Source organism: Suricata suricatta, chromosome 12 (assembly GCF_006229205.1).
Source record: "Suricata suricatta isolate VVHF042 chromosome 12, meerkat_22Aug2017_6uvM2_HiC, whole genome shotgun sequence".
Classification (NCBI taxonomy): Eukaryota; Metazoa; Chordata; class Mammalia; order Carnivora; family Herpestidae; genus Suricata; species Suricata suricatta.
Genome location: NC_043711.1, coordinates 83,556,975 through 83,580,980, shown reverse-complemented (window position 1 = coordinate 83,580,980; position 24,006 = coordinate 83,556,975). Strand labels below are relative to the sequence as shown.

General features: G+C 44.3%; 1 protein-coding gene across 2 annotated transcripts in view; it reads left to right on the top strand.

Annotated features, from left to right (window-relative positions):
* The window catches only part of LOC115274034 (ubiquinol-cytochrome-c reductase complex assembly factor 1), a 102,218-nt gene extending 78,774 nt beyond the window's left edge, over positions 1-23,444 (top strand). For both annotated transcript variants that reach the window (XM_029917402.1, XM_029917401.1), the window contains exons 8-10: positions 11,704-11,781; positions 18,033-18,146; positions 21,036-23,444. In XM_029917402.1, the coding sequence (XP_029773262.1) occupies positions 11,704-11,781; positions 18,033-18,146; positions 21,036-21,170 (327 nt within the window). In that variant the 3' untranslated portion in view covers positions 21,171-23,444. The remainder of the gene's footprint in view (positions 1-11,703; positions 11,782-18,032; positions 18,147-21,035) is intronic.
* Positions 23,445-24,006: the final 562 nt, after the last annotated feature.

Sequence of the window (24,006 nt, the reverse complement as noted above, 5' to 3'; positions counted from 1 at the left end):
AAAATCATTTAGGGGCACCTGGGTGGCTCAGTCAGTTAAGCGTCGGACTTTGGCTCAGGTCATGATTTTGTGATCCGTGGGTTCAAGCCCCGCGTTGGGCTCTGTGCTGACAGCTTAGAGCCTGGAGCCTGCTTCAGATTCTGTTTCTCTCTCTAACTCTACCCCTCCCCCACTCATGCTTTCTCTCTCTCTCAAATGAATAAACATTTTTAAAAAATCAGTTAAAAAGCAACTGCACTCAGAAGTGCAGTTATGAGGTCCCTGGTGCATTTGAGAGCCTGCAGGTGTCTCTGAAAATCTAAGGTGCGCCAGCATCTTGCTGACAGTAATCAGACCTCATGACTACAGGTAGAATGCAGAGGCCCCAGAGGAATGATTTCCCCTGACAGGTAGTGAACAAGGGTTCACTGGGAACAAGGATCAGGCTCTAGGCCCTAGTGTTCTGTACTCCTTCTCCACTGGAGACGCCTGCTGGGCTCAAGCTAAGTACACATCTTGCTCATATTACATTTTGTTCAAGTAAGATTTTCCATTACCACAACACAGGAGACATTGAGGGCACCGTGATTGCTAAAACCCTACAAGACTGGTTGTCTGCCCGTAGTGCTGCCAGAGTCAGAAAGTCATCAGCTAATGATTACATATAACTGTTACATTCTTTTTTCAGCTAGCATTCAATGAAGTCTGATTATGTGCAAATCATGGTGTCCTCACCTTTTCCCCTCCACACCCACTGCTGATCCTGCTATAGACATTTGTCTTGAAAGCATTCCTTCCTCTTTATTCCTGTTGCTACTTATGCTCCTTCATTTCCTTATCTACTCTCACTTACACCATTGCTGCAACCTCCTCTAAGTATTTCTTCTTTTTTTTTTTTTTTGAGAGAGAGAGAGAGTGAGAGAGCATGTGCATGTGCACAAGAGTGCATATGACCAGTGGAGAAGGAGCAGAGGGAAAGAGAATCTTAAGCAGGCTCTATGCTCAGCCTGGAGCTCAACTTGGGGCTCGATCCCACAACTCTGGGATCATGACTAGAGCTAAAATCAAGAGTCAAATGCTCAACTGAGCCACCCAGGTGCCCTGCCTTGTCTGGTACTCCTGCCTCTGGTCTTTCCCCCAACTTTGTGGTCTGTACTTTATACTTCTAGGGTTAATTTTCAGAAATAAATCTGTCCATGCAACTTGCCTGTGCTTAGACCTCTTCATGTGGCATCCAGGGCCATTTCCAGTCAAACATACACTGACTGCCTTTCTCCAGTTCTGCCTTCTGCTTCTTCTCATCATGGCAGCTCTGTTACAAATTTTTCTCTGAAAATGCAGTATTTGTTCACTTCTCTGTGGCTTTGCACATACCATTCTTTCAGTCTGAAAAAATAGTAATCCCCGTTCACTACTACCTAGTATAATGAATGTTGCTTCATCTCTGAAGCCACTTAGCCCTGCAACTCGCCACTGCCATTTTTTACAGTGTGCTAGGTGTTATAATCATTTGTATGTGGTGTGCCTTTCACTTGAGACCACAGACTTCTTCAGGACAGGTACTATGGTTCATTCATCCTTCATGTCCACTGTATACCATAATCCCTTGAATATAGTAGGCACTCAGTATGCCCTTATCAAACATGTACAAGGCAGTATAGAATTCTGCACGCAGACAGCTTATGGTCTAGCAAGGAATATAAGTTACTCATGATAGTGCTGCTCAGAATGGAATAGATACTATAAGAGAGGCTTTAATGTATGCACATGGTTAAGTCACAGATTGAAATTCTTGTGTTAGAAGAATCATTTGTAATTGGAATTTTCTGTTTCTTATTGCGGTAAAATATAGATAACATAATATTTATCATTTTAACCATTCATAAGTGTGCAATTTGATGGCACTAAATGTATTTACAATGTTATGTAGCCATCACCTGTCTATTCCAATTTTTTCATCATCCCCAACAAAAACTCCCTCATTTCCACTTCCCCCAATTCCTTGTAGCCTCTGTGCCTATTGTAGGTACTTCACATAAGGGGAAATCATACAGTATTTGTCCTTCTCTGAGTTATTCCATCATGTGTAATATTTTCAAGGTACGTCTATGTTGTAGCGTATATCCATTTCATTCCTTTTTAGGGCTGAATAATGTTCCGTTGCATGTAGATACCACATTTTGTTTATCTCATCTGTCGGTGTATGCTTAGGTTGTTTCCACCCTTTGGCTGTTGTAAATTATGCCATTATGAACATTGGTGTACAAATAACTGTTCCAGTTTCAGCCTTCGATTCTTTGGGCTATATACTTAGAAGTGGAATTACTAGGCCATAGGGTCGATTTGTGTTTAACTTTATGAGAAATCATCAAACTATTTTTCACAACTCTGTACTATGTTACGTTCCTACCAGCAATGCATGAGAGTTCTAGTTTTTCTACATCCTCGCTAACACATGCTATTTTCCTTTTTTTCAATTATAACCATACTAGTAGGTGTGAATGGAATTATCCTAAACTGTTTTCACTTTCCAAATCTTGTACTTAACAACAGAAAACCAAAGCCTGACCAAAATTTTCATGCACTGGTACTTGTTAGCAGAGCATAAGCCCTTTCTTAAACTTGGCAGTGTAGCAGAAGGGCACTTCTTAGAAAGTTTCCTAGTTATTCTTCCATAGCGCTTCTTATAGAGCAGGAAGGGGTCAAAGGTCTGATAAAGTTTAGCCTGTTCACTTCAGAGAGACTATTATCTTGTTAGAATGTTCAGTGAGAGGGCGTGTGAGGAGCTAAGTCCGTTAAGTGTACGACTTCAGTTCAGGTCATGATCTCATAGTTGGTGAGTTTGAACCCCATGTTGGGCTCTCTGTGTCAGCATGGAGCCCGCTTCAGATCCTCTGCACCCCTCCAACTCTACCCCTCCCCCGCTCTCTCTCACAAATAAATACACATTAAAAAAATTAAAATAAAAGAATGACCAGCAAGAGAGGAAAAACCCAGCTGCCCACTTTATGTTTTCTTACGCCAACAATCATGAAGTTCTTTCTCTGTTCAGTCAGCAGCTCTCCTTACTTCAAACTTCTGTATAAGTATTTTGACTTCAGGTCTAGAATGCTAGCAGATGGTAGTCATGGAGCTAGAGGTGGTCTTGCAATATTCCAGTGGAAGAGACTGCTCTGAGAGCTGTGGGGTTGTGGAGGCCATGTGAGGACACACTGAAAGGATGGGAGTTGCGCCTCTTCAGGCTTCAGTGGTGTTTGGAAACCATGAAAGCAGCAGCATGTACACAAACCTGCTCAACCCTTCCCCAAACCCTTGTACTCAATCTTTGTACTCAAGGGAACTTTCCTGAAATTTGTAAAAGTGGATGGACATCACTAATACAAGAGGTAATTGTGAGGAATTACTATGTTACATACTTATAGAGGAATTATGAGGAAATACAAGAGGTAATTAAGAGGAAATACAGTATTGATTCTGCAGACATGTGCTGAGCAGTGTGCCATCTTTGCCGTCAAAGAGCTCACAGTCTAATGCAGTGGAGGGGTTTGGGGGGCAAACTATAACAGATTATTAAAATAGCACAATATACCTTCCTAGTGGAAATATTAAAAACCACATGAAGGAAAAAGCACTAAGGTTTGGGGAACTTCAAAAGACTTCACAGAAAATGAGGTGATGCCTCTTCTGTAAAATGAGGACAATTGCACCCTCTTTTAAGATTAAAAGCTTTTAATACAGTTGCTGGCACATGACTGGCATTCAACAAATGTTAGCTAATGTTGTTATTATTATATTGTTATGGAGAGGGTTTATTGAATTGACGAATGACAATATATCCCTTGATTGCAAGCAACAGAGACTCACTTCAGCTAATTTAAGCAAACAAACGCATTTATTGGAACCTAACTAGTGCTCACAGAATGGAAAGGAGAGTTTAACAACAGGCCTCAGGAAGCTCAGGGATTATAGTATTACTGAAAGGAATTTAGTACAATCTCTTTGGGATGATCCAACTTTAGCTGCCTTTTATCTTTGGTTATCTCTGCTCAGAAGCAAGAGTCAGATTAGATTGACTGGGCCTCCTCTGCCCATCTCTGTGATGAAGGGACAGGTTTCTAGGGTTAGCAGCCTGCCAACTCTTATGGATTTGGGGAGAGGTAGTTCTGGGCCCTAAGGAAAGGATGTAGAGAGTGAGTGATATTCACCTCAGGCAGTATTAGTATTGTACTTCCAAGATCTGCTGATCCATTGAGACTGATGATGGAAGCAACAGGCCAAGTGAAGGTACAGCTTCTGGGGTTTCTTTCATCCATAGAATCATGAATGCCCAGGCTTGTGACCAATGGCAACCCAGTGTGACCATACCTATCTGATATTCTTCATTGAAATTTCTCTGGTTTCTCCATGTTTATTCTTAAGTATGGTGGCTAAAACACAGACTCTTGACTATGACAGTAATAGAAGAAAGAAAACTTTTTGACCTTTATATATGGAATTCCTTTTCATATGTCCATGTCACTTTAAAAATTTCTCATATATCAGTTCATGATCAGAGATCTGCTCTGGGACTTTAGTTATGACTATATATGTAGTCAAACTCTTTCTTCATCCTGTTATTTATTATTATTTTGTTCTAGACATGCTACTGTGTATTTGACCTTGTTGAATCATGTCTTGTTTCTAGGATAACGTTTCAATAATTTATAGTTGTTTGCATTTTATTCTTGTTTTTCAAGGTACCGATATTAGCAATTTAAACTTTTTTGCTTGTGTGATTTCTCCATTTCTGATATGATTCATCAGAAGCAGAAATGTGTGACATTTTAGAGACGACACTAGGTTTAGGGACCAGCTGTCTGAAATAAAAATCCTAGCACTGTCAAAAGCAGGGTGTGACTTTGGGGCAAGTCATTTAACATTTTTGAACTTTTGTTTTCTTGTTTATAGAATCTAGGAGCTGTGAGCTCCTAGAAGGGCAAAGTTATGATTGTAAGGCACAAATAAGATGGTATGAATGAACACATTATCAAATCAGTAATGGATGCTCATTGCTACCACCGCCACTATCATAATTATTATCAGTACAGATTTTCAGTGGAGACACCCAGAATTATTTCCTTTAGGATTTTGTGCTGTCAATGCTATTGTTAAACGTGACTCATTCACGCCAATGTTAATAAAACCCCTATAACTGGAGTATGCATGAGACTTGTCATGTGGGATGCAGTTAAAAACTTCAGAAATCAGGGTAGATCATAGCTGCTATCTTCCTCTAATCTGTATATCCTGACATAGGAACAAACTCGATCAGTGTGGGTAGTCTGATCTTCCTAGGACCATAATGTCCCTTGTCAGCTTTTTTCAACGTGGTTACAGACTTACTGAGGTGTTTGAATGCCTCGTCAAGTGGGTAAATGACTAATTTTCTAGGACGGCTGGCTCTTGCTTTGCTATTTTCCAAGCCTGAGGAAAAGACTCCTGTACTTTATAACCATTCAGAAATTAAAGCCAGTGGTTCAGCAGGTATGCCTGCCAAACCACATACCTCATTTTTAAAGATATGATCAGCCATACTGATCATGAATATGCAGATTCCAAGCTGCAAGACTGGGATTTTTTAAATAAATAAGTAAATAGATTATGTATGGATGTATATATGTATTTAGAGACAGAGCATGTGAGAATGGGGAAGGGGCAGAGGGGGAGAGAGAATCTTAAGCAGGCTCCACACTCAACACGGAGCTCAACACGGGGCTTGATCCCATGACCTGAGCTGAAATCAATAGTCGACTGCTTAACCAACTGAGCCACCCAGGTGTCCCAATAAATAAATAATTAAAAAAAAGACATTTCGATGTAGCAAGCTTCCCTGTGCCATTAAAAGTTTGAAATGATTTATTAAAATGAGATGTAAGGATTATCTCCTGTTTTGGGTTGGCTTTTCATCACAGCTGAAATATGCTTTACTCAGATGTTCATATTATTTTCTAAAGAGGGAGGAAGACATTGAAACTGTCCGTCTTTTCATGTTTTATTATTTTTCCTTTTCTTCTTGGTACTAATACAGTTTTCTCTGGGTCTGCCTAATGCGCATGCACACACACACACACACACACACACACACACAGAACTTTATTTGTTGCATTTTGTGGTCATTGCTAAAAGAGCCTTCGTAGATCATTTAGTCATAATGCAAATAAGTGAGTTATCTGCACCCATGTATTTGGTCTTTCCAAATCCCCTTTCTCTCTTTCTGTCTACTCTCACCCGTTTCTGTGTGTTTCACATAATATTGCACAGTGAGCTCATTCCTAACATTAAATTTAATAGACTGGCTGATGATCAGTGCACATTAGCCTATTGCCATGCAGTCACTGCAGCCCATGGAAGGCATTGCCGATGGCATTTCTGACTGCTAGAAAGACCTGACCTGCAATCTTTTGTACTGTGTTGTAGCTTTATGATGAATTTGGTATATTTCTTATGCTTTAGTCACCAACTCTAGCCCCCTTTTATCATTCATTCATTTCAACATATTTTGTTTTTGTTTTAAAATTTTATTATATAAGTAATCTCTATGCCCAGTGTGGGTCTTGAACTCACAACCCCAAGATCAAGAGTCACATGCTCCACCAGCTAGGCTTCCCCGTTCCAACAAATTCGTATTATCCTGTTACTGTTAGCAGCTTTGTCTCAAGCCTGTAGCTGCAAAGCTGTTCTTTCCTGTGCATCAGTTCTCGTGTTGTCCATACCAGCCTTCCTCCATTCTGTCCTCTCACACCACAGGCATACCATTGGTCCCTCCAGTTTTCCTAGAAGCGAAGCTTACCTTACTAGTGATGTCTGTCTGATGGATATCAGTGATTGGCCACTGATGACCCATTCGGTAACACATCTCTGGCCACCATTGGAATTGGGAATCTCTGAGTTGTGTTTACCCAAGACCATATTAGCTGTTCTTAGCCCTGCCTCTACAGATAAGCTAAGTTTTAGGTACATGAAGGGGCGGCTACATTATTTTTTTGTGTTTGTTCCAATATAGATAAGCATTGGAGTCAGACTCCTGTGTGTTCTAATCTTGAACCACTGTTTCCTAGCTTCCCAAATGTCAGTTTCCTCTTCTCTAAAGTGAGGATAGTAACAGTACCTGTCTCACAGAATTAGTCCCTGGGAAGGATTAAATGAGCTCAAATACATGGAGCTTTTAGCATAGTTCTTAGCACATGGTAAACAGGGAGTGATGGGACCTTTTTCTGGAATTTTTGTGGTACCATAGACAGGGGAGAGAGGAGGCTTTGCAGAAGGTATAATTTATAAACTATGTCTTAGATGATAAAGAGTTAGCATCCCCGTAGATTAAAAAGGCAGAAAGATTCCCAGCAGCAGTATGCTTAAGAGAGCAAGGCCTGTTTGTGGAAATAGCACCTCGTTTACTCGGACTGAAAGGTGAGCTGAAAGTGAGGAGGTGGGAGGAGGTGAGGCAGGAAAGATGACCAAGAACCAGATCACAAAGAACCTTGTAGAGCTCATGGAGGAGTTTAACCTGATCCTCCATCACCCCCTCCATCCACACAATCTGGTTCCTCTGTCAAGCAGTCACGTAAATGTGTTTAAGAGCAGCAACAGCAAAAAGGGGAAAGAGGGCAGTGAATTGGCCTCAAATGAACTGGCATCTCTTTAAAGCTAATATTCCTCCTCGAGAATACTGTATTAATTAAACATGTGCCTTGCAAGATTCATTATTGTTTTACTTGTGTTCCCTGTTGGTTGTCTCACTCATTAATCTGCTGATTAGTAACCCTGAACTCTTGCATCTCCCCACCCCCCAACCTTTTGGCATTCCCCCTTTTAATATACTATGCTGTTCCCCCTGGGACGTAAACTCCAGGACCCGTCCCTGGCCTGCTCGTGTTTGTTTTCTTTGCCCCTTGTGCCTGCCTCTGCTATAACATTTGTAGTATGTGTTAAGTAATCCTTAAGGTAACATTTTTATTATGTCATAAAAAGTGCATGGCAAATATATTATAACTCATGGACTTTGTTTAAAAATGAACGGATAATTTATTGAGTGTGTTACATGAGCCTTGCTCCCCTCCCCATTTCAGCTGAGACTTGCTGCTCATTTAGCCTCGCCTCCTATTGAGTGCTCCCACCCTCTGACATGCTGGGAAAGCAGACCCATGGTTGGCTAGAAATGACATCATAGTTTATGTACTCAATAAAAATTTAATTAAGTCATTACAGGAATTGCAGTCATCATTTAACCCTCTGATTTCTTCTGTTTAGTTTATTATTAAACATTCAGTAATACCAGTCACCAAATCCTGATGGCTTATAAAATATCTGCATGAATTTTAATAGCTTAAATAAATGGGAAAATATGAGTAACTGATATAAAAGGAACCTTTTCCTTGTGGTGATGCTGTATGTATGGGTTTTTTATGAAAAGCAAAGCATTATGAAAAGGATAAGAGTTTACTAAGAGAACAGCCCAGTGCTATTTGGGAGGAGTTTCTCATTTGGTTTGTCCTATCTGTGTATTCATCACAGGTAGGGCGCTCCCTGCAGAATCATCTGGCCCTGGGGACACAGCCTGCACACCAACAAACAAAAGCTTTGGTGAGGGAATAAAATCCCAACAGAGGATCACTGGAGGGAATATCCAGCTCCCTGTGGCTGGTGGACTGGTTAGAAGGGCCCGTTGGGGTGAGTCCAGTAGTTCAGGAAGCTGTTCTCACTCACCCTCACCTGTTGCCTGCAGATCATGTGTCTGCACTGATGCAGCTTCCACCCTCTTCCAGGAAGGCCCCTTTTCATGATCTAATCCAGCCTGGGTGATGATATCAGAAAGCCATTCCTAGCTATGGCTGTTTGCCATCTCTCAGGCAGAGGGGACAGGGAGAGGCAGCTTACATATAGGTCACTGGAGTTAGCATATGGGACCAGAGGTAGCAGAGCCTTGCTGATAGGGAATTCTCGTCTGGCTCTCCATTCTTCCTGGAGCCAGCCAGAATGCAGGTGCATCCCAGGAGGAGAAAGTGTGTTTGTATATAACTGGACCTTGCTGGAAACTGAGGTTTGCAGATTAATGTGTTGGTGATCCCTGGAAATGCCCTACAGATGGTGAAGTAGGTAAAGCACTCATCTAGAAATCAGGTTCTAATCCTGTCTCTGACAGTAATTTTATGTGTGTGACCTCAGACAAGTCCCTACCCCTTTTTGGGTGTCAGTTCACTCTTGCCTCAGAAGAATCCAGCTAGGTGATCTCTGAAGGGCCTTACAGCTCTACAGCTTACTAGTTACATGCAACACATAAACCAGCTCTGCTGGTTTGGTGAATGTTTGCCTCTGAGAGATGCCTTTGTGTTTGACGTCTCTGATGTCTGTCTGTGGCTCTGAGTTTTCCTGCACGATTAGGAGAATAACTTGGAGTAGGGAGAGCCCCAAAATGCATATCAAAAGGTCTGGGTTGTAGTCCCATCCTCACATTTCAAAAGAAACTAACTGTAGCTCTGGCTTATTTCTGGACTTTTCCTTTTGCCTCAGCCCATTCTGGAAGATGGTGCAGTGAGAGGTTAGGCAGTTTATTTTTGAAGTTTCAGAAACCTGCAGGTACTCAAGCAGCAAAAAAAGGAAAACAAAAGCATGTTATTGGACAGAACCTGCTATGCGTGGTGCTCAGGGCCTTGTAAGGATGCAGTCTTCCGCCTGCCAGTTGTAAACCCTGTTCTGGGCCAGGCCCTGGACTAGGTGTCAAGGGTGCCAAGATTAATCAGATGGAATTTCTTATGACCTTTGAGTACCTCACAGACTAGTGGGAGAGACAGGCACATAAGCAGCTCTAAACTGTACTGTGCCTCCAGGAAGGGGAGTGTGGACAGAGAGCTCTGGGAACATGAAGGCTGGAGGTCTGATTTGGCTTGGGTGGAAGGTAGGGGGGATCCAATCTCACATTTTCCAGTCTTGAGCTTCACTATTCTCTCTTCCTTTCTGAAAATTATCCCTGACTATTGGAATTGGTTTTAGTTTTCTGTAAACAAACCAGAAGGTATTACTGATAATTCATTGCATTGGCTGAGCACTTTACAGCTTACTGAGGCTATCAGCATACATTGTTGAGTTAATGAATGAATACATGCTAATTCATTTGCTATTTAAACCAGTGATATGTGTAGGGCATTTGACAGGCAAGGAAATAGACTCAGAAAGGTTAATGGATTTGCCCAAGATGACATCCTATGAATATAGCAGAATTAGAACTCAAACCCAGGTTGTCTGACTAAACCCAGGTCCTTTCACTACTCCTTTCTGCTCTTCTTCAGAAACCAATTATGAACCACAGAATTTAATCTTTGATTTAATGATCTAAAATAAAATCATCCTGAATGTAGGCACCTGATGAAGTGTAAGGCACATGGACTTTGGATTCAAACCGACCTGGATGCTCATCTCAGCTTTATCATTAATTTGCTGTGGGACCTTGGGCTAGTCACTTTACCTGCCTGAGGCTCAGTTTTCTGTGTCCAGAAAAATGTGACTATAGCACACCTCCCCCGAGTTCCAGTGTCAGTTAGAGGAGATGATGTCCAAACAGCATGTGGCCCATACCAGGTGCTCAGTAAATGGTCAGGATTGTTAAGCACAAACCTTACTTTCCATGTAAAGTTCCATATAACTTTTGGTTGTTTCTAAAACCTGTCCGTTTAAATACTCAGTGCGTACTGCACATTACACCAGGCTTTCTGCTGGTGTCCCAGCGAGGAATGAGACAGGGACCCTGCTCAAGCATATTCCTAGGGGTCTGGGGCGTCAGGGTTTTTACCCTACTGAAGACATTTGGTGAACTGTAGTTTAGACTCCGAGGGTCCACCTGGCTGTTCTTCCTGAGTGTCAGTGGTCTCACTGCAATTGTATTTCAAAGCAATCTCTTAAGATTAACAGTCTTATTACTTCAACCCAACTTGTTCTTGCCTCCTCTCCACAGCCTCAGAGGCTCTCCTTTCTCCTCCTGTCTCATGGCCCTGCCTCTCCCTCCTCTTCGCACCTCTGACAACTTCCTTCTGTCTCTCACCACCACAAGCTCCTTTCAGTAGCCCTTAGCCATCTCCTAACCTGGTTCCACTGTACCCCTCCGGTGTTCTTCCCATTTGCCTTCCCTGGCACTCCCCAGGCATTTCCTTCCCTTCCTCTGCACCTTTGCACACCATGTTTCCTCTGTCTAGAAGGTACTCTGTCTTTCGTGGTCCATGTAAGTCTTATCTCCTGGAGAACTTTTCTCCTACTCCCAGAGCAGAGATCATTTGTACTAAAATTCATTTGTTGCTCACCACTTCTGGAATAGAATTTGAGGTAACATATACATATTACGGTTTAATTGTTTTTTACATACCTGTTTTCCCATACTGGACCATGTGCTCCTCCAGCTTAGAAACATTTCTTATACTTGGTGTTCATAGGGTCTAGCAAAAGCCTGAAACGTACTTGTGGCTCAGCTCACTAAAGTGACCTACTGCTTTGTGTAATTTTTGGGATCAAAATCTAAAAGAAGCTGTCAGATTTGGGGGAATCTAGACAGATCAGGGAAATGAGGATGGACTAGCAGTTCAACCTGTTAGGGGCCCTCTCTGTTTTACTAAGAGTCTATGATAGTTAAGAGGCAAAAATCATATTTTTTGTTTTCCCCCCTTTTTTCATACTTTTGTTTTTGTTATTTTGTTTCTGTAGGTTAATTCTTATATCCTGAAGAAGAACATGATCCTTATGACAAACAATTTCTATGCAGCCATCTTGGGATATGATGAGGTAAGATCATTTGCCAAGCCTTAAGCAGAACACGGGCTTCCCCCAACAAAGACTTTTGAAGAGAAACTCTGAGGAAACCTTCGGCGGGGATAATCATCACTACCCACCATTATGGCTTAGTATTTCCCCATCTTCATTGGCTTGGCAACAGGAATGACTCTGCCCAGCAGTTTGCCTAGTGCTTGGAAAAGGGAGCACTATAGAATATGGTCTAATCATTCAACTCGTAGCATTTCTTCAGTCCTCATGGGATGTAGGGACAAAGGCCAAATCAGTCACTCTCGCAGCCAGGAAGACATACACATGTAAACAGCATGGTCTGCCAGACATATCACACTCTCTTTTAACTTTAATTATAAAAGCAATATTTAGGGTGCATGGGTGGCTCAATCAGTGAAGCGACTGACTTTGGCAAATCATGGTCTCACAACTTGTGAAGTTGAGCCCTGCATCAGGCTCTGTGCTGACAGCTCGGAGCCTGGAGACTGCTTTGGATTCTGTGTCTCCCTCTTTCTCACTCTTGTTCACGCTCTTTCTCTTTTTCTCTCAAAAATAAATAAAACCTTAAAAAAAAAGTAAAAGCAATATAAACTATATCAGAAACTCATAAAACTGTAGATAAGTGGTTGAAGTAGAAAATAGGAGACCCCTTTCAATTCCCTGCCCCAGAGGAAAACTTTGGGTTTATTGTTTATTAAACTATTGTTTAATAGTTTATTGAGTGTCCTTCCAGATGTTATCTTTCCATACACAAGCACTTATATATTTATTTTCTTTACACATATGGAAGTTACACTACATACACTATCATACACCTCGCATTTTTCAGTGTATCTTTGACATATGTCCACATCAGAACATTTAGATCTGTCTTATTAAATATACCATTTTTAAGTGCACATGTCAGTGGCCTTAAGTACACTCACATTGTTGAGCAACAATCAACACCATTCATTTCTAGAACTTTTCCATCTTCCCAAACTGTAGTTCTGTCCCCATTAAAACCCTTACTGTTCCCTCAGCCTCCTCCTAGGCCCTAGTAACCACCACCACCTGCTTTCTTGCTCTATGAATTTGAATTCTCTTGAGGACCTGATGAAAGTGGAATTATACAAATTTTATTCTTTTGCTCCTGGCTTATTTCACTTAGTGTAATACCCTCAAGCTTCATCCATGTTAGAGCACATGTCTCATCTTTTCCCCCCAGCTGTTACTATGGAAATTTCAAACACATCCAAAAGATGAAAGAATGGTGTAATGCACACCGATATGCACATTGCCAGGGTTCATCATACCTCGTGTTTAACAAAACATGTGCTTTTATGCTTGTTTTGTGGTGACCTCCAGATTGAATGCAAGCATCTTCTTTATGGAAAACAGTCCTGGACCCTCCCCAGGCTTGGCTCCTTCCACCTGCCCTGGACCCCTGCATTTGCTACATTAGTGTTACCTGTCATCCTGGCTGGTGGGGTCCCCTGGGTAGTGGCAGTCTCTACTAATGTGCTTGCATTTCTGCTGCCTGGTAGCATGGCACTTGGCATGTGGTAGGGGAAGAATGAGGAAGGGAGAAAATGCATAAAGGATGAAAATAGGAAACTGGAGTTCAGGCTGGAAGAAATGTTATCAGCCTGAAGATAATTAAAGCCAGGAGATAAGCTTACAAAAACAAATAGGAAATTTGCCTAAGATCCCGATCTCAGTCCACCAGATATCTTCAGTTATCAGAGAGAAATTTAGATTGCATACCACACATTGAACCGTTCCATACCCCACATACCATTGATTGAACTTGAGCCTGCAGGAGTGGGATAGGAGTTGAGAAACACTGCTTAGATCTACACATTAATTTTGTTTATGTTTATTTTTTTAGAAAGAGAGAGAGACAGAGTGTGAGCGGGGGAGGTGCTGAGAGAGAGGGAGACACAGAATCCGAAGCAGCTCCAGGCTCTGAGCTGTCAACATAGAGCCCGACACAGGGCTCAAACCCATGAACCGTGAGATCTTGACCTGAGCTAAATCAGACGCTTAACTGACTGAGCCATCCAGGTGCCCCTACACATTAATTGTTAAATTAGTTACATTCTGACTTCAAAAAGCTTACAGTGTATAGAAGAATGAGACTTAGAATTGACGAAATATAACTTTCTATAAGTTAGCATTTGTTTGAGGTCTTCATTGCATGTGGCTCAGTTGATTCCTTACACCAGTATTAATAAAGGTGTTTTGAATTGTGTCTCTTTTCTGTCCCTCCTATCCCAGTCCATCCTGGCAGAGCCGTCTTACAGACATGCCTGATCACAAGAGTCACTTGGGGAGCTCTTCAGACCACATTCTTGAGCACCTCTCTGAAGGTTCCAGTTTAATAGGAGTGAGGTCTGGTATTTTAGCAAGCACACCAAGGTGACTCTTTAGAGTGGGAAAGTTTAGGAAATATACTATTACCTGGGACACTTTTTAGAAATACCATTGTTTGGGCCCTATCTCCCCAAAGTTCTAATTTAACTGCTCTAGGTGGGCATCTGTTGTGAAGGTTCCCCAGGTAATTTTAATGTGCATGCAAATCACCTAGGTAAAATTCAGATTCTGACTCAGCAAGTCCAGGGTGATGCCTGGATTCTGCATGGCACAGAAGTGGCAGCTGACATGGTGACGCCCTCTCCAGATCACCCTGTGAATTATGGGTTCTAGAGCTGTGCTGTCCAGGATTAGCCACATGCAGCTCTTATGATTTAAATTCCTTAAATAAAATAGAAAATTCAGTCCCACTGGTTACATTTCAGGTTCTCAATAACTTTATGTGGTTGGTGGCTGCTCTGCTGGACAGAACATGTCCAACATTACGGAAAGTTCCATTGATCAGTGCTATTCTATAGCACCCTTTTCATAGAATGTTGCTTGGGTGGTGCCCCAACCCTGGCCACTTTTAGAACTTTCCTGTTTTCTAATCTATTAGGTCCAAATTCCTCCATGGAACTTCCAGGCCTTCTGTCAGTGGTCCCCAACGTGACATGTCCTATCCACTGTTATCTCCTATGCTTTCTAGTGTATAACCTTTCCAAGTGAGGCCATTTGCTGCACTGCCCCACAGACATGCTGTGCTTGAGTGAGACTTTTGGACAATTAGGTGTGGAGGGCAGTAGCCAAGTCTGTCACCTTTGGGCCTGAGGACCTGATTCAAGGCCTGGTACCTTGTAGATACTCTCTCTGTAAATATTCAGTGAACAAATATACAATCTTTTGCTTAGAATGTCCTGCAGTTCCCCAAATGTTCTCTATTCTTAAAGGCCTCTTTTGCCACAAAGCTTTCCCGGACTTCTCTAGATCTATGTTTGTTTACTTTGAATTTCAACATTATCCATCCATTCATCCATCCATCCATCCATCCATCCATCCATCCATCCATCAACAGGTATATATTAAATGTTACCATATGGGATGTGCTGGGAATATGTCGGTGAATAAAACAAACATGATATGGTTCTTTCCCATTGGACCTTACCTTCTAAGGGGAGAGAGACAGTAAACAAGTAAACAAGCAAATAAGTATCTCATTACAAATAGACTGTCCTAGAAGCTAAGACTGAATAATGAGAAGCCAGCCATATATGGAGTATATGTTAGAGTCTCGCTCTACAGAGTGGTGGTTGTTCATTTTCCAGGATTTAATCCTGTGCGGCTGTTTGGTGTGCTCTAGCTTCGTCCCTCCAACCAGATTCCAGGCTGCCTGTGGGCTGAGACCATTTTGCTGTGGTTCTGTTTCTCAGCATCATGCTAAGCACGTAGTGGTGACACAGTCAGTCCTCTCTGAGTGAGACTGCCATTCCAAACCCTAAGTCGTAACTGGGGCCCTCGAGACACAGGCTTCCTCTCAATTACTTTAGGCCTAAGTGTCTTAATCTCTGAAGGATGCTGCTTTTTGGGTTGCGAGGGAAAATAAGTAGGCCCCCTAGTAGACTGTGGGAAGATTGCTATGCAAACTAATATTTGGCTGCCAAGCACCCTTTTTCCTTTCCTGCTTTTTCTCTGATGTAATTACTGGCGGTTTGGTGGAATGAAGGCTGAAGTTGGGTTTATTGATTTATTCAGCCATTTTTATTGCACTCCCACTCTGTGCCAGGTACTGCGTCCTAACCACAGTTAGTCAGGCGCCATACCTTGACTTCACCAGTGTGTTCTGGTCCTAAGTCTATCACCATTTAGCTAGATAACCTGTAAGCCTCTATGTATATATCTTTCAAATGGGGATAATAATATCTGTTCTTCTTGATATATATAGGCAGTAGGAGCCAGCTGTGTGAAGGAACTCTGACAGTCTGGAACAGTCAAGTTGTTATCACTGTTAGATTAACAGTCCTGAGTCATCCTTTTCTTTCTGACTGATTATGGATGCACCCCTTCCCAGCCATCTCACCCATTGCCAAGGGTGCCTGTTTGCAGCGGGCCATGGCTCCCAGAGCTTTCGCTGTCCTGTGCTCTCTGCTCATTTTCTTAAGTCCTCATGACACCTGTTCCCACGCCTGTTCCTTCCCATGTAGCACATGTAGGTCACTGCCAGCAACACTCCGGCATGTGCCCAGGGCACTGCAGACACAGGCAGGCTGTTGTTTTAGCAAGTAGCTTGGAGAACGGTGATGTGCCTGAGCTTGTCCTTGGGCTCTGTCCCCATCTGCCAGACGAAGCTGGTTTTCCTGACTCAGCCATTGTGCCAGCACAGTCTCTTAAGCTGTGGCATGGTAGGGATGTTTAGCAGGGAGCATTTGGAACAGGTGGAATGTTTTCCCACCAAACTGTCAGCACCCCATAATGGACTTGTCGCTTCTTGGCAGCAGCCTGAAGTCAGACCTCATATGCCACCATTTCCCAGAGGCCAGCCCACAACATCACATTGAATATATGGTCTGGGGTCTTTGTGCAGTGATCTGCCATTTACAGAGCCTTTCATGACCATTATCTCCAAATTCTCACAACGTTATTGGCTAGGTCTTAACTGTGTTTGTTCGGCTCATGAGAAGCTGAGGCTCAGGGGGGGCTGGCTTTTAAGGGCCACACAGCTATCAAGTGACAGAGATGCTGTTTGAACCTAGGTGGTCTGATCCCTAGATCTCACTCTTGTTTCAACTGTATCCACAGCTGTCTACCCAAAGCAAGCTACTGGTCTTGGTATCTGACATGCTACATTTAACAAAGTACCTTTATACGATCTCCCTTTTATAACGCAAAGATGCCATACCTAGGGCAAGCATTTTCATCTCCATTTAATAGACAAGCAAGTTGAGACTCAGGTGTATTGAATTGCCCACCATCTCTGAGCTTGGTAGTAGCAGAGCCAGGACTTGATCCGGCCTTCTGACTTATAAATCCCAGCCAGTGCTTTGTCTGGTTCCACATTACCCTGGCATCTGAACAGGGCAACTTCTTGTCACCCTTCAGTCACCCTAACCCCAAGAAGCAGGACCCTCCCATCTCTTTCCCTTAGAGGTCCAAGCTAGAAAATGGCCCTAGTCCACGACCCAAGTGCCAATTAGTCTCTGGTATTTGGACTTCCCAACAGAGCCCCCTTCGACAGTGTTAGGCACACATGCACTCAGGCTCTGAGCATTCCCTCTGTGGCCCATGGTAGTCCTGCTGAACAGTCTGTTCCTCTACTTGAGGAGAGGCAGGACCACCATGACCAACCCAAGATGGGGGACAGTGAGGCCCAGGTGCCTGGTTTCCTTCCCCAGAGAGCCAGCTGCCTTGCAGATGTGTGCCCTTGGACTAGAAGAGAAGGTGCAGTGTATGCCCACCTCTGTTTCTGGGGAGAAATACCCCCCTCAGGATACTCTGTGCCTGTTTCTTGTGGACGGTAGTGGGAACAATGCACCACCATTAATCTTCTTGGCCTCACAGGTATTGCTGGGTCAAGTACAGTGCAGGAAAGTAGAGGAAACTGTAGCCTAGGAAGGCGACCAGACATGAACGCCATCTCTGCATCAATCTTAGCCAGGCACTTGGCCCCTCTGGCTCCCGTGTCCTTCCTCTGCATGAAATGGAAGGTTGGACCAGATGCTCTCTCAAGACCTCCTCCAGCTCTAGTGTGTAGTTGCCCTGTTCTTTCCTGTGGTGTATATAAGGTCCACAAGGCCTTTTTGTGGTATCTGTAAGGTCCTTTCAAGCCGATGCTGTGCTTGCCATCATACTTACAATATCCCCAGCTTTTGTATCGTGGCTCTGCCGTTCCCCCGGGAGACCAGTTGTCCTCTGTGTTCCAGGGGATCCTTTCAGATGACCATGGACTAGCTGCTGCACTCTGGAGAACCTTCTTCAACCAGAAATGTGAAGATCCTCGACAGCTTGAATTATTGGTGGAGTACGTGAGGAAACAGGTGAGCGGCCCTCCACCTCTTCCAGAGGCTAATGGAAAGCAGGTCCTTCCTGAGGTCTGTAGATGCTGGACTTTGAGGGGATCACGAGTTCCGAGAGGCCAGTCTGAGGGAATTCTGATCACATCATGTCCGCAGCAGGCACTGATAGAGAACTTCTGTGTATCCAATCATGAGCTCGGCAGGGGGTGGGGAATGGGATAAAGAAGAAAAGGCACTGAGTAATCTCCTGCTTTCAAACACTTTCAGGCGTTCATTCACTACACATTTGATTGTCTGTTGTGTGCCCAGTGCAGTGGGAGACACTGGGTACGCACCGTCCTATAGGATATGGGAATGGGGTACAGTGTGGTCACCCACTGTGGCCCCCTCTGTGCCCACATTGAAACTCCAAGTTTCATGTTTCCTTTTCCTCATTTCTAGCAGAAGTGGGCTCCAGGCAGAATTCCTCAAACAACCCTAAGCCTCTATCCACAATCAAGCCGCATCCTCCTCCTTCATTCCCCATCCCCCTTCCCCAGGACTCCCTGACACTAGAGCTTCTAAGAGAAAACTCCAGAGTGAGGTCTGCTTCACTACATTTTTTTCTTGAAACTATGGCTACTTCACTTCTTGATGTCTCTGCCCCTCGATCCTGTATTGATGGGAAATCCATACTTTATAGATGAGTGAGCCAAATGGCAGAGAAGAGGAACATAGAGGCTTTTGCAGGGTCTCCCAGTGAGTCAGCCTGCACAACTGGCCTAGAACCCCAAGCTGGTGATTCATGTAGCCACTAGAGGCCTTAGCTGCTCCAGACAGCTCATCAGCTCAGGCTGTCCCATGAGTCACATCTCTGCTTCATGGGCTTGGCCTCTGGAGCTGAAGGGGCCTCACCCCACAGTTATTCTCTTATTCACCTGTGTTCATGGCCTTTAAGTCTTCAACAACCAGGGAGGGGGAGGCCAGACCCTCGCTCTTGGGGAGAAGCCAGCAGGAGCAGCTTGTTGATGACTTGAAAAACCACACAGTGGGGCTCTTCAGACCCAGAGGGTAAAGAACCCCAGAAGCCAGGACTTCTGTTTGACCATTCTGCAAATCTGCTAGAGCTGGAAGAAGGCACTGTGGCCAGAGGGCTCCACCCACAGAGAACTCTTGAGACTCACCGTTGACTGGACTTGCTGTCAGACAGAAGTAGCAATTGGCAAAGCAAATGCTGTTTTTTGAGAGACCAGCCCAACTTTTCCAACTGCCATGGTGGGCTTGGGGCAGATGCCATAACAAAGGCATAGCTGGGACCTCTCTGAGGGCCCTAAAAGGAGGAGTTACCACACCAGTGCCTCTAGAAGAAATTGTATATTGTCTAGTGAGAGGCAGGCAATAGAAAATGGGGCTCTTAGGGAAGCAGGGAGCTTTCATGGGGATCTGTTTGTATCAGCAAAACTTCTGAGTACCTAATGTGCCAGGCACTCTGTTGAGAAAGCAGAGATTCACAGGACCCAGACCTACCCTCGAACCAACTTATGGTTTGGTGAGGAAGCCAGTCTGGCACAAGGCCAACCCTGGAATGAGTCAGTCTGTAATGTGGTATAGGTAGACACAAAGGCTGTGGAAGGCCAAAGAAACATAAGACTCAGTATAAGTTAGCAGCTCAGGAAAGACCAGGAGGGGCCCTGAATGGATTAGTCCTGTGCCGTGATCCTGGTTGGTCTGGTGGGTAGCCCAAGACCCAGTCAGAGGTTTTCTTGAGATTTTCAATGCTGAAGATGGGCAGGGTGGCTGCATTAGGCATAGAAATGGAGTTGTTGGAAAGAGGAGTGTATTTTAGGGCAGATAATGGGTCAGTTGCTCTCCTTGTACTGGAAAGCGGCATGACGTGTAGAAATCTAGACCTGAGGCATATGTGAGAGACTGAGGTTGGGTCTGAGGGTCAGCAGCCTGAAGGTGAAACAACAGGAATGAAGGAATTCTTGGAAGAGGAGGATGATCCAAAGCCTAAGATGAGGCCTCTGTCCCTTCACCTTTTCTCCCAAATGCCTTCTCACCCCCCAGTGGAGCCTCACCTTTCTGAATGCTCACTCCTCATGTGAGCCAGTTCCCACTCTAAATTTTGCCTGTCTGCTTGAAAGTATTTCTCATTCCTCTGTTCTCCTTACTAGCAGCAGCGTGGGGAATCTTTCCAGAGACCACTTTCATCACCTGAGACTTGGCCTCTCATTAGATCACCTGCTTCTTGAGGAGCTGCCCAACCCCGCCTTCCCTGCAGCTGCACCCATTCTTCATCACAGGTGTCCCTTCTCCACATTGCTGTTCAGAGAGAGAAACTCTGCCAGTCACCATAGTGGGTGAAGCTGGGCCCACTGGCAAGCATGGCAGCCCATTAATCATGTGGTCAAGGCCCCAGAAAAAGTTCCAGTGACTAGCAGTTACAGCATTTAATCTTTTCTTAAGTCCTGTGTGGGTACATGTTACTATTCCCTCTTTCAGACAAGGGGACTTAAACCTCAGAGAAGAGAACTGGCTCACCTTGAGTAACATCACTACCCTGAGTGGACGGATAAACTTACCGCACCATGCACACATCCCAAGGACATGTCTCTCCCAACACATCCTCCCTAGAAAGTTCTTGCAGTCCAGAAAGTCAGGGCTTGTGTGTCTGTTTTGTCTATTAGAAGTGTGATGGGGAATTGTCGAAAGCCTTCCCAATGAGCTTCCCCAGTGACTAGTTTCTTCCAACCCTTTTTAAGGAAATAATCTGCAAGATCAGAGACCCACTGACCTGGGAGCTGGCATTGTCAGAACCCCAGACAGGCCCCCCTCCCCGTCCTCTCCGTTGGAAGGCTGATTCCTTCTGCTGTCTCATGTCTCTCCTGTCCTTGTCCCTGCCCTGTTTTCTTGCTCTCCTTGTTGCAGATCCAGTACCTGGACTCCATGAATGGGGAGGATCTGCTTCTGACAGGGGAGGTGAGCTGGCGCCCTCTAGTGGAGAAGAATCCTCAGAGTGTCCTGAAGCCCCATTCCCCAACTTATAACGATGAGGGTCTTTGATGGACTGGTCCCTCTGAACAGCTGGCCAGCTGACTTCGAAGAACTGCCAGAAGAGAGGTGCTTGTTTGGCCCAGAACCCTGAAGAAAGTGGCCTGAACCGACCTTTGAACAGCATCTGTCAAATACCTGGCCCCATTTGTATTGATTTTCCTTTTAGTATGCCCAGGAGTCTGATCCGGTGGGGTGCAGTGCTGGGAGAACCCTTAGTTCTGCCGAGACATCCTCTTCCTCAAGAGAAGCCCTGAGCAGGAGCTCTCCAGTGCACACTCCCCTGATCCCTTCCAGTAACTGTGTGATTGACAGCTTTTCCCAAAGGCTGCAGAGGGATGGGGGTACAGGGGACTTCCACCAAGGGCCCACCATGGCCAAAGAGCAGTTTGGAATGCTGCTGAGTCAAGACAGGTAACCACACTCTGTCCTCCAGTTTTGAGCCATGGGGTTGAATTGGCCATTAAAAGACACAGAGACATATCTCTGCCATGGCTCTTTATTCCAGGGTTTTTTAGGAACTTACCTGAGAGGGCATTTGCTGTAAGCTGAGGAGCGTCACCCCACTCAGAGACAGGATAGGAAGAGAGTCAGGAGGATCTCTGCTGCTGCTCTTGTCTCCAGTTCATGGAGATGTCACTGTTCTGGCCAAGGGGTAGCCTGCCAGCCTCAATCCTCTGGGACCCAAGAGGCTTCTGATGGCCAGGGGGCTTGTCACATCCTGAGTCGTTTGGAAAGAAGCCCCAAGAACATAGCCCCTTTGTCACTTCCCCATGGAACAGGGTGAGGGGCATGCTGCCTTTTCCTCTCTTGGCTCCTTTATGTGAGATACGGGGGAGAAGAGGAGTACTTTTTTCTGGCTTAGTTGTACCATCCCAAGCCCAGCCCCACTCCCAGCTTTCTAGCTCCTTGAGCATGTGCTACAGAGCCACCTTGGTCTGTGCACTTGAGGGTCAGCCCTCTCCTCCCTGAGTATGATTCATCTCTTGGGGGATTTTCTTTGCACCGAAGGAAGGGGGCGGGGAACCATATTGCCCCTCCTTCCCCCATCAAACTTCCTTCATTTAACTTGCTATAAAATGAGTCATATAAAGAAATTCTATATGGGTGAGGTATATCCCACTTCTGTGAAAACATTACAAATCAGACCGCCTTCTCTGAGTTTATTTAAGATGCTTTTGTTGCGAGCGGAGTTCTAGAGTGAAGCCTCCTCTGTGTGTGTGAGATAATAACACCTTGTAACTCATTACAGCTGGGCACTATTTACATAAACCAGAGCTGAGCCAGGCAGGAATTTGCTGATTAATTTATTTTTAATGGAGTGAAGTATACCATGCACCAAAATAAACTTTACTGTGTGTACCTAACTGCTCCTGGAATGGATGGAAAAATTAATGGAACAGATTTTGGCTCCCAACTCCACACATTAATTCATATATAAAAGTTATTTGAGCCTTAACCCATTTGCTGTCCAGGGCGGCTTCCCAGCCACAGATCCCAGCCACAGATCCCAGCCCACAGCACCAGTTCAGCTACTGGGCTTGCTTGAGAATCACGGAATTGCAGATTTAGAAGAAACTTTAGAGGTCACTTAGTCCTGCCCTGGTCCAGAACTTGACTCCCTGTCTCAGCATCCCAGTTGGCCTGTGTTCATACAGGCCGTTTATGAATGCCTCCAGAAGTAGATGGTCCCGGCCTGCAGGGCCATGTCCCGTCTCCATAGGATGAGTAATCACCAAACACTGCAACGTGTAATATGGGGCTGCGCTTTAAAGAGCCAAATTGGATCTATCACGTCAGTTATGTCCCGAAGCCCTCACTTCCTGACGGCATCTTTCACCCCCACCCCTTCAAGATAAAGTCAAGGCTCCTGGAGGCCACAAGGCTTCTTAATTTGACTTCTGTTTGTTTCTGAGTCTCTTACTCATTTCTTCTCTGAGGAAACGGAACCACTTGGGGTCACCTGAAGAGACCACCCTGTATGTTTCCTTTACCTGGAATCCTTGTTTCCTCTTTGGACTAAAGAAATCCTTAAATTCTCACCCCCCATCCTACCTTGTCTGACAAGGTTGAAATTAATTTTTACATACACACCCTTTATCCTGCTCTGTGAGCTCCCTCAGAGTGGGCACTGTGTTTGAACCAGTCACCTTTGTTTTTCTAGAGCCCCAGGAGTGCCTGGCTCATGGTAGGCATTGGAATAAACTTTGGTAAATGAAAGAAGGAATGAATGACTAGATCATCAGTCATTAGTACAGGCTCAATAAAAGTTCCTTTCTGGATCATTCTCTGACTCACAGTTCAGCTTATTTTAACAATTCAGTACAAAGTACCTCCGTTGGCCTTTGCATAGGATGAGAACTAAGTGTTCTTTCTATAGCCATATGCTTTTCTTTCTTTCCTTCCTTCCTTCTTTCTTAAAGTAATCTCTCCATCCAACATGGGGCTCGAACTCATGACCCCCGAGACCAAGGGTTGCACACTCTACAGACTGGGCCAGCCAGGCACCCCTGTAGTTATATGTTTTTCTACTGTAAACTGTTATTATACAAAACAAGTTAAGGATGTTTCTTGTCCTCAGGGAGAATGCTGTCTAGAAATAATTTTGTCATTTATTTGTACTCTGTATACTTCCTGAAAGGATCACAGCAAATTAAGAGACACAGTTCTAATAAAACTGCAGAACAATTAGAACACAGTTTAAAAGTTAAGGTGCAAGTATTGGGAGGCGGGAAAGGGAAATAATCATGTCAGAAAACTGTGCTTCTAAGGGGGCCTGCGTGGCTCAGTTGGTTGAGCATCTGACTCTTGATTTTGGCTCAGGCCTTGATCCCGAGGCCATGGGACT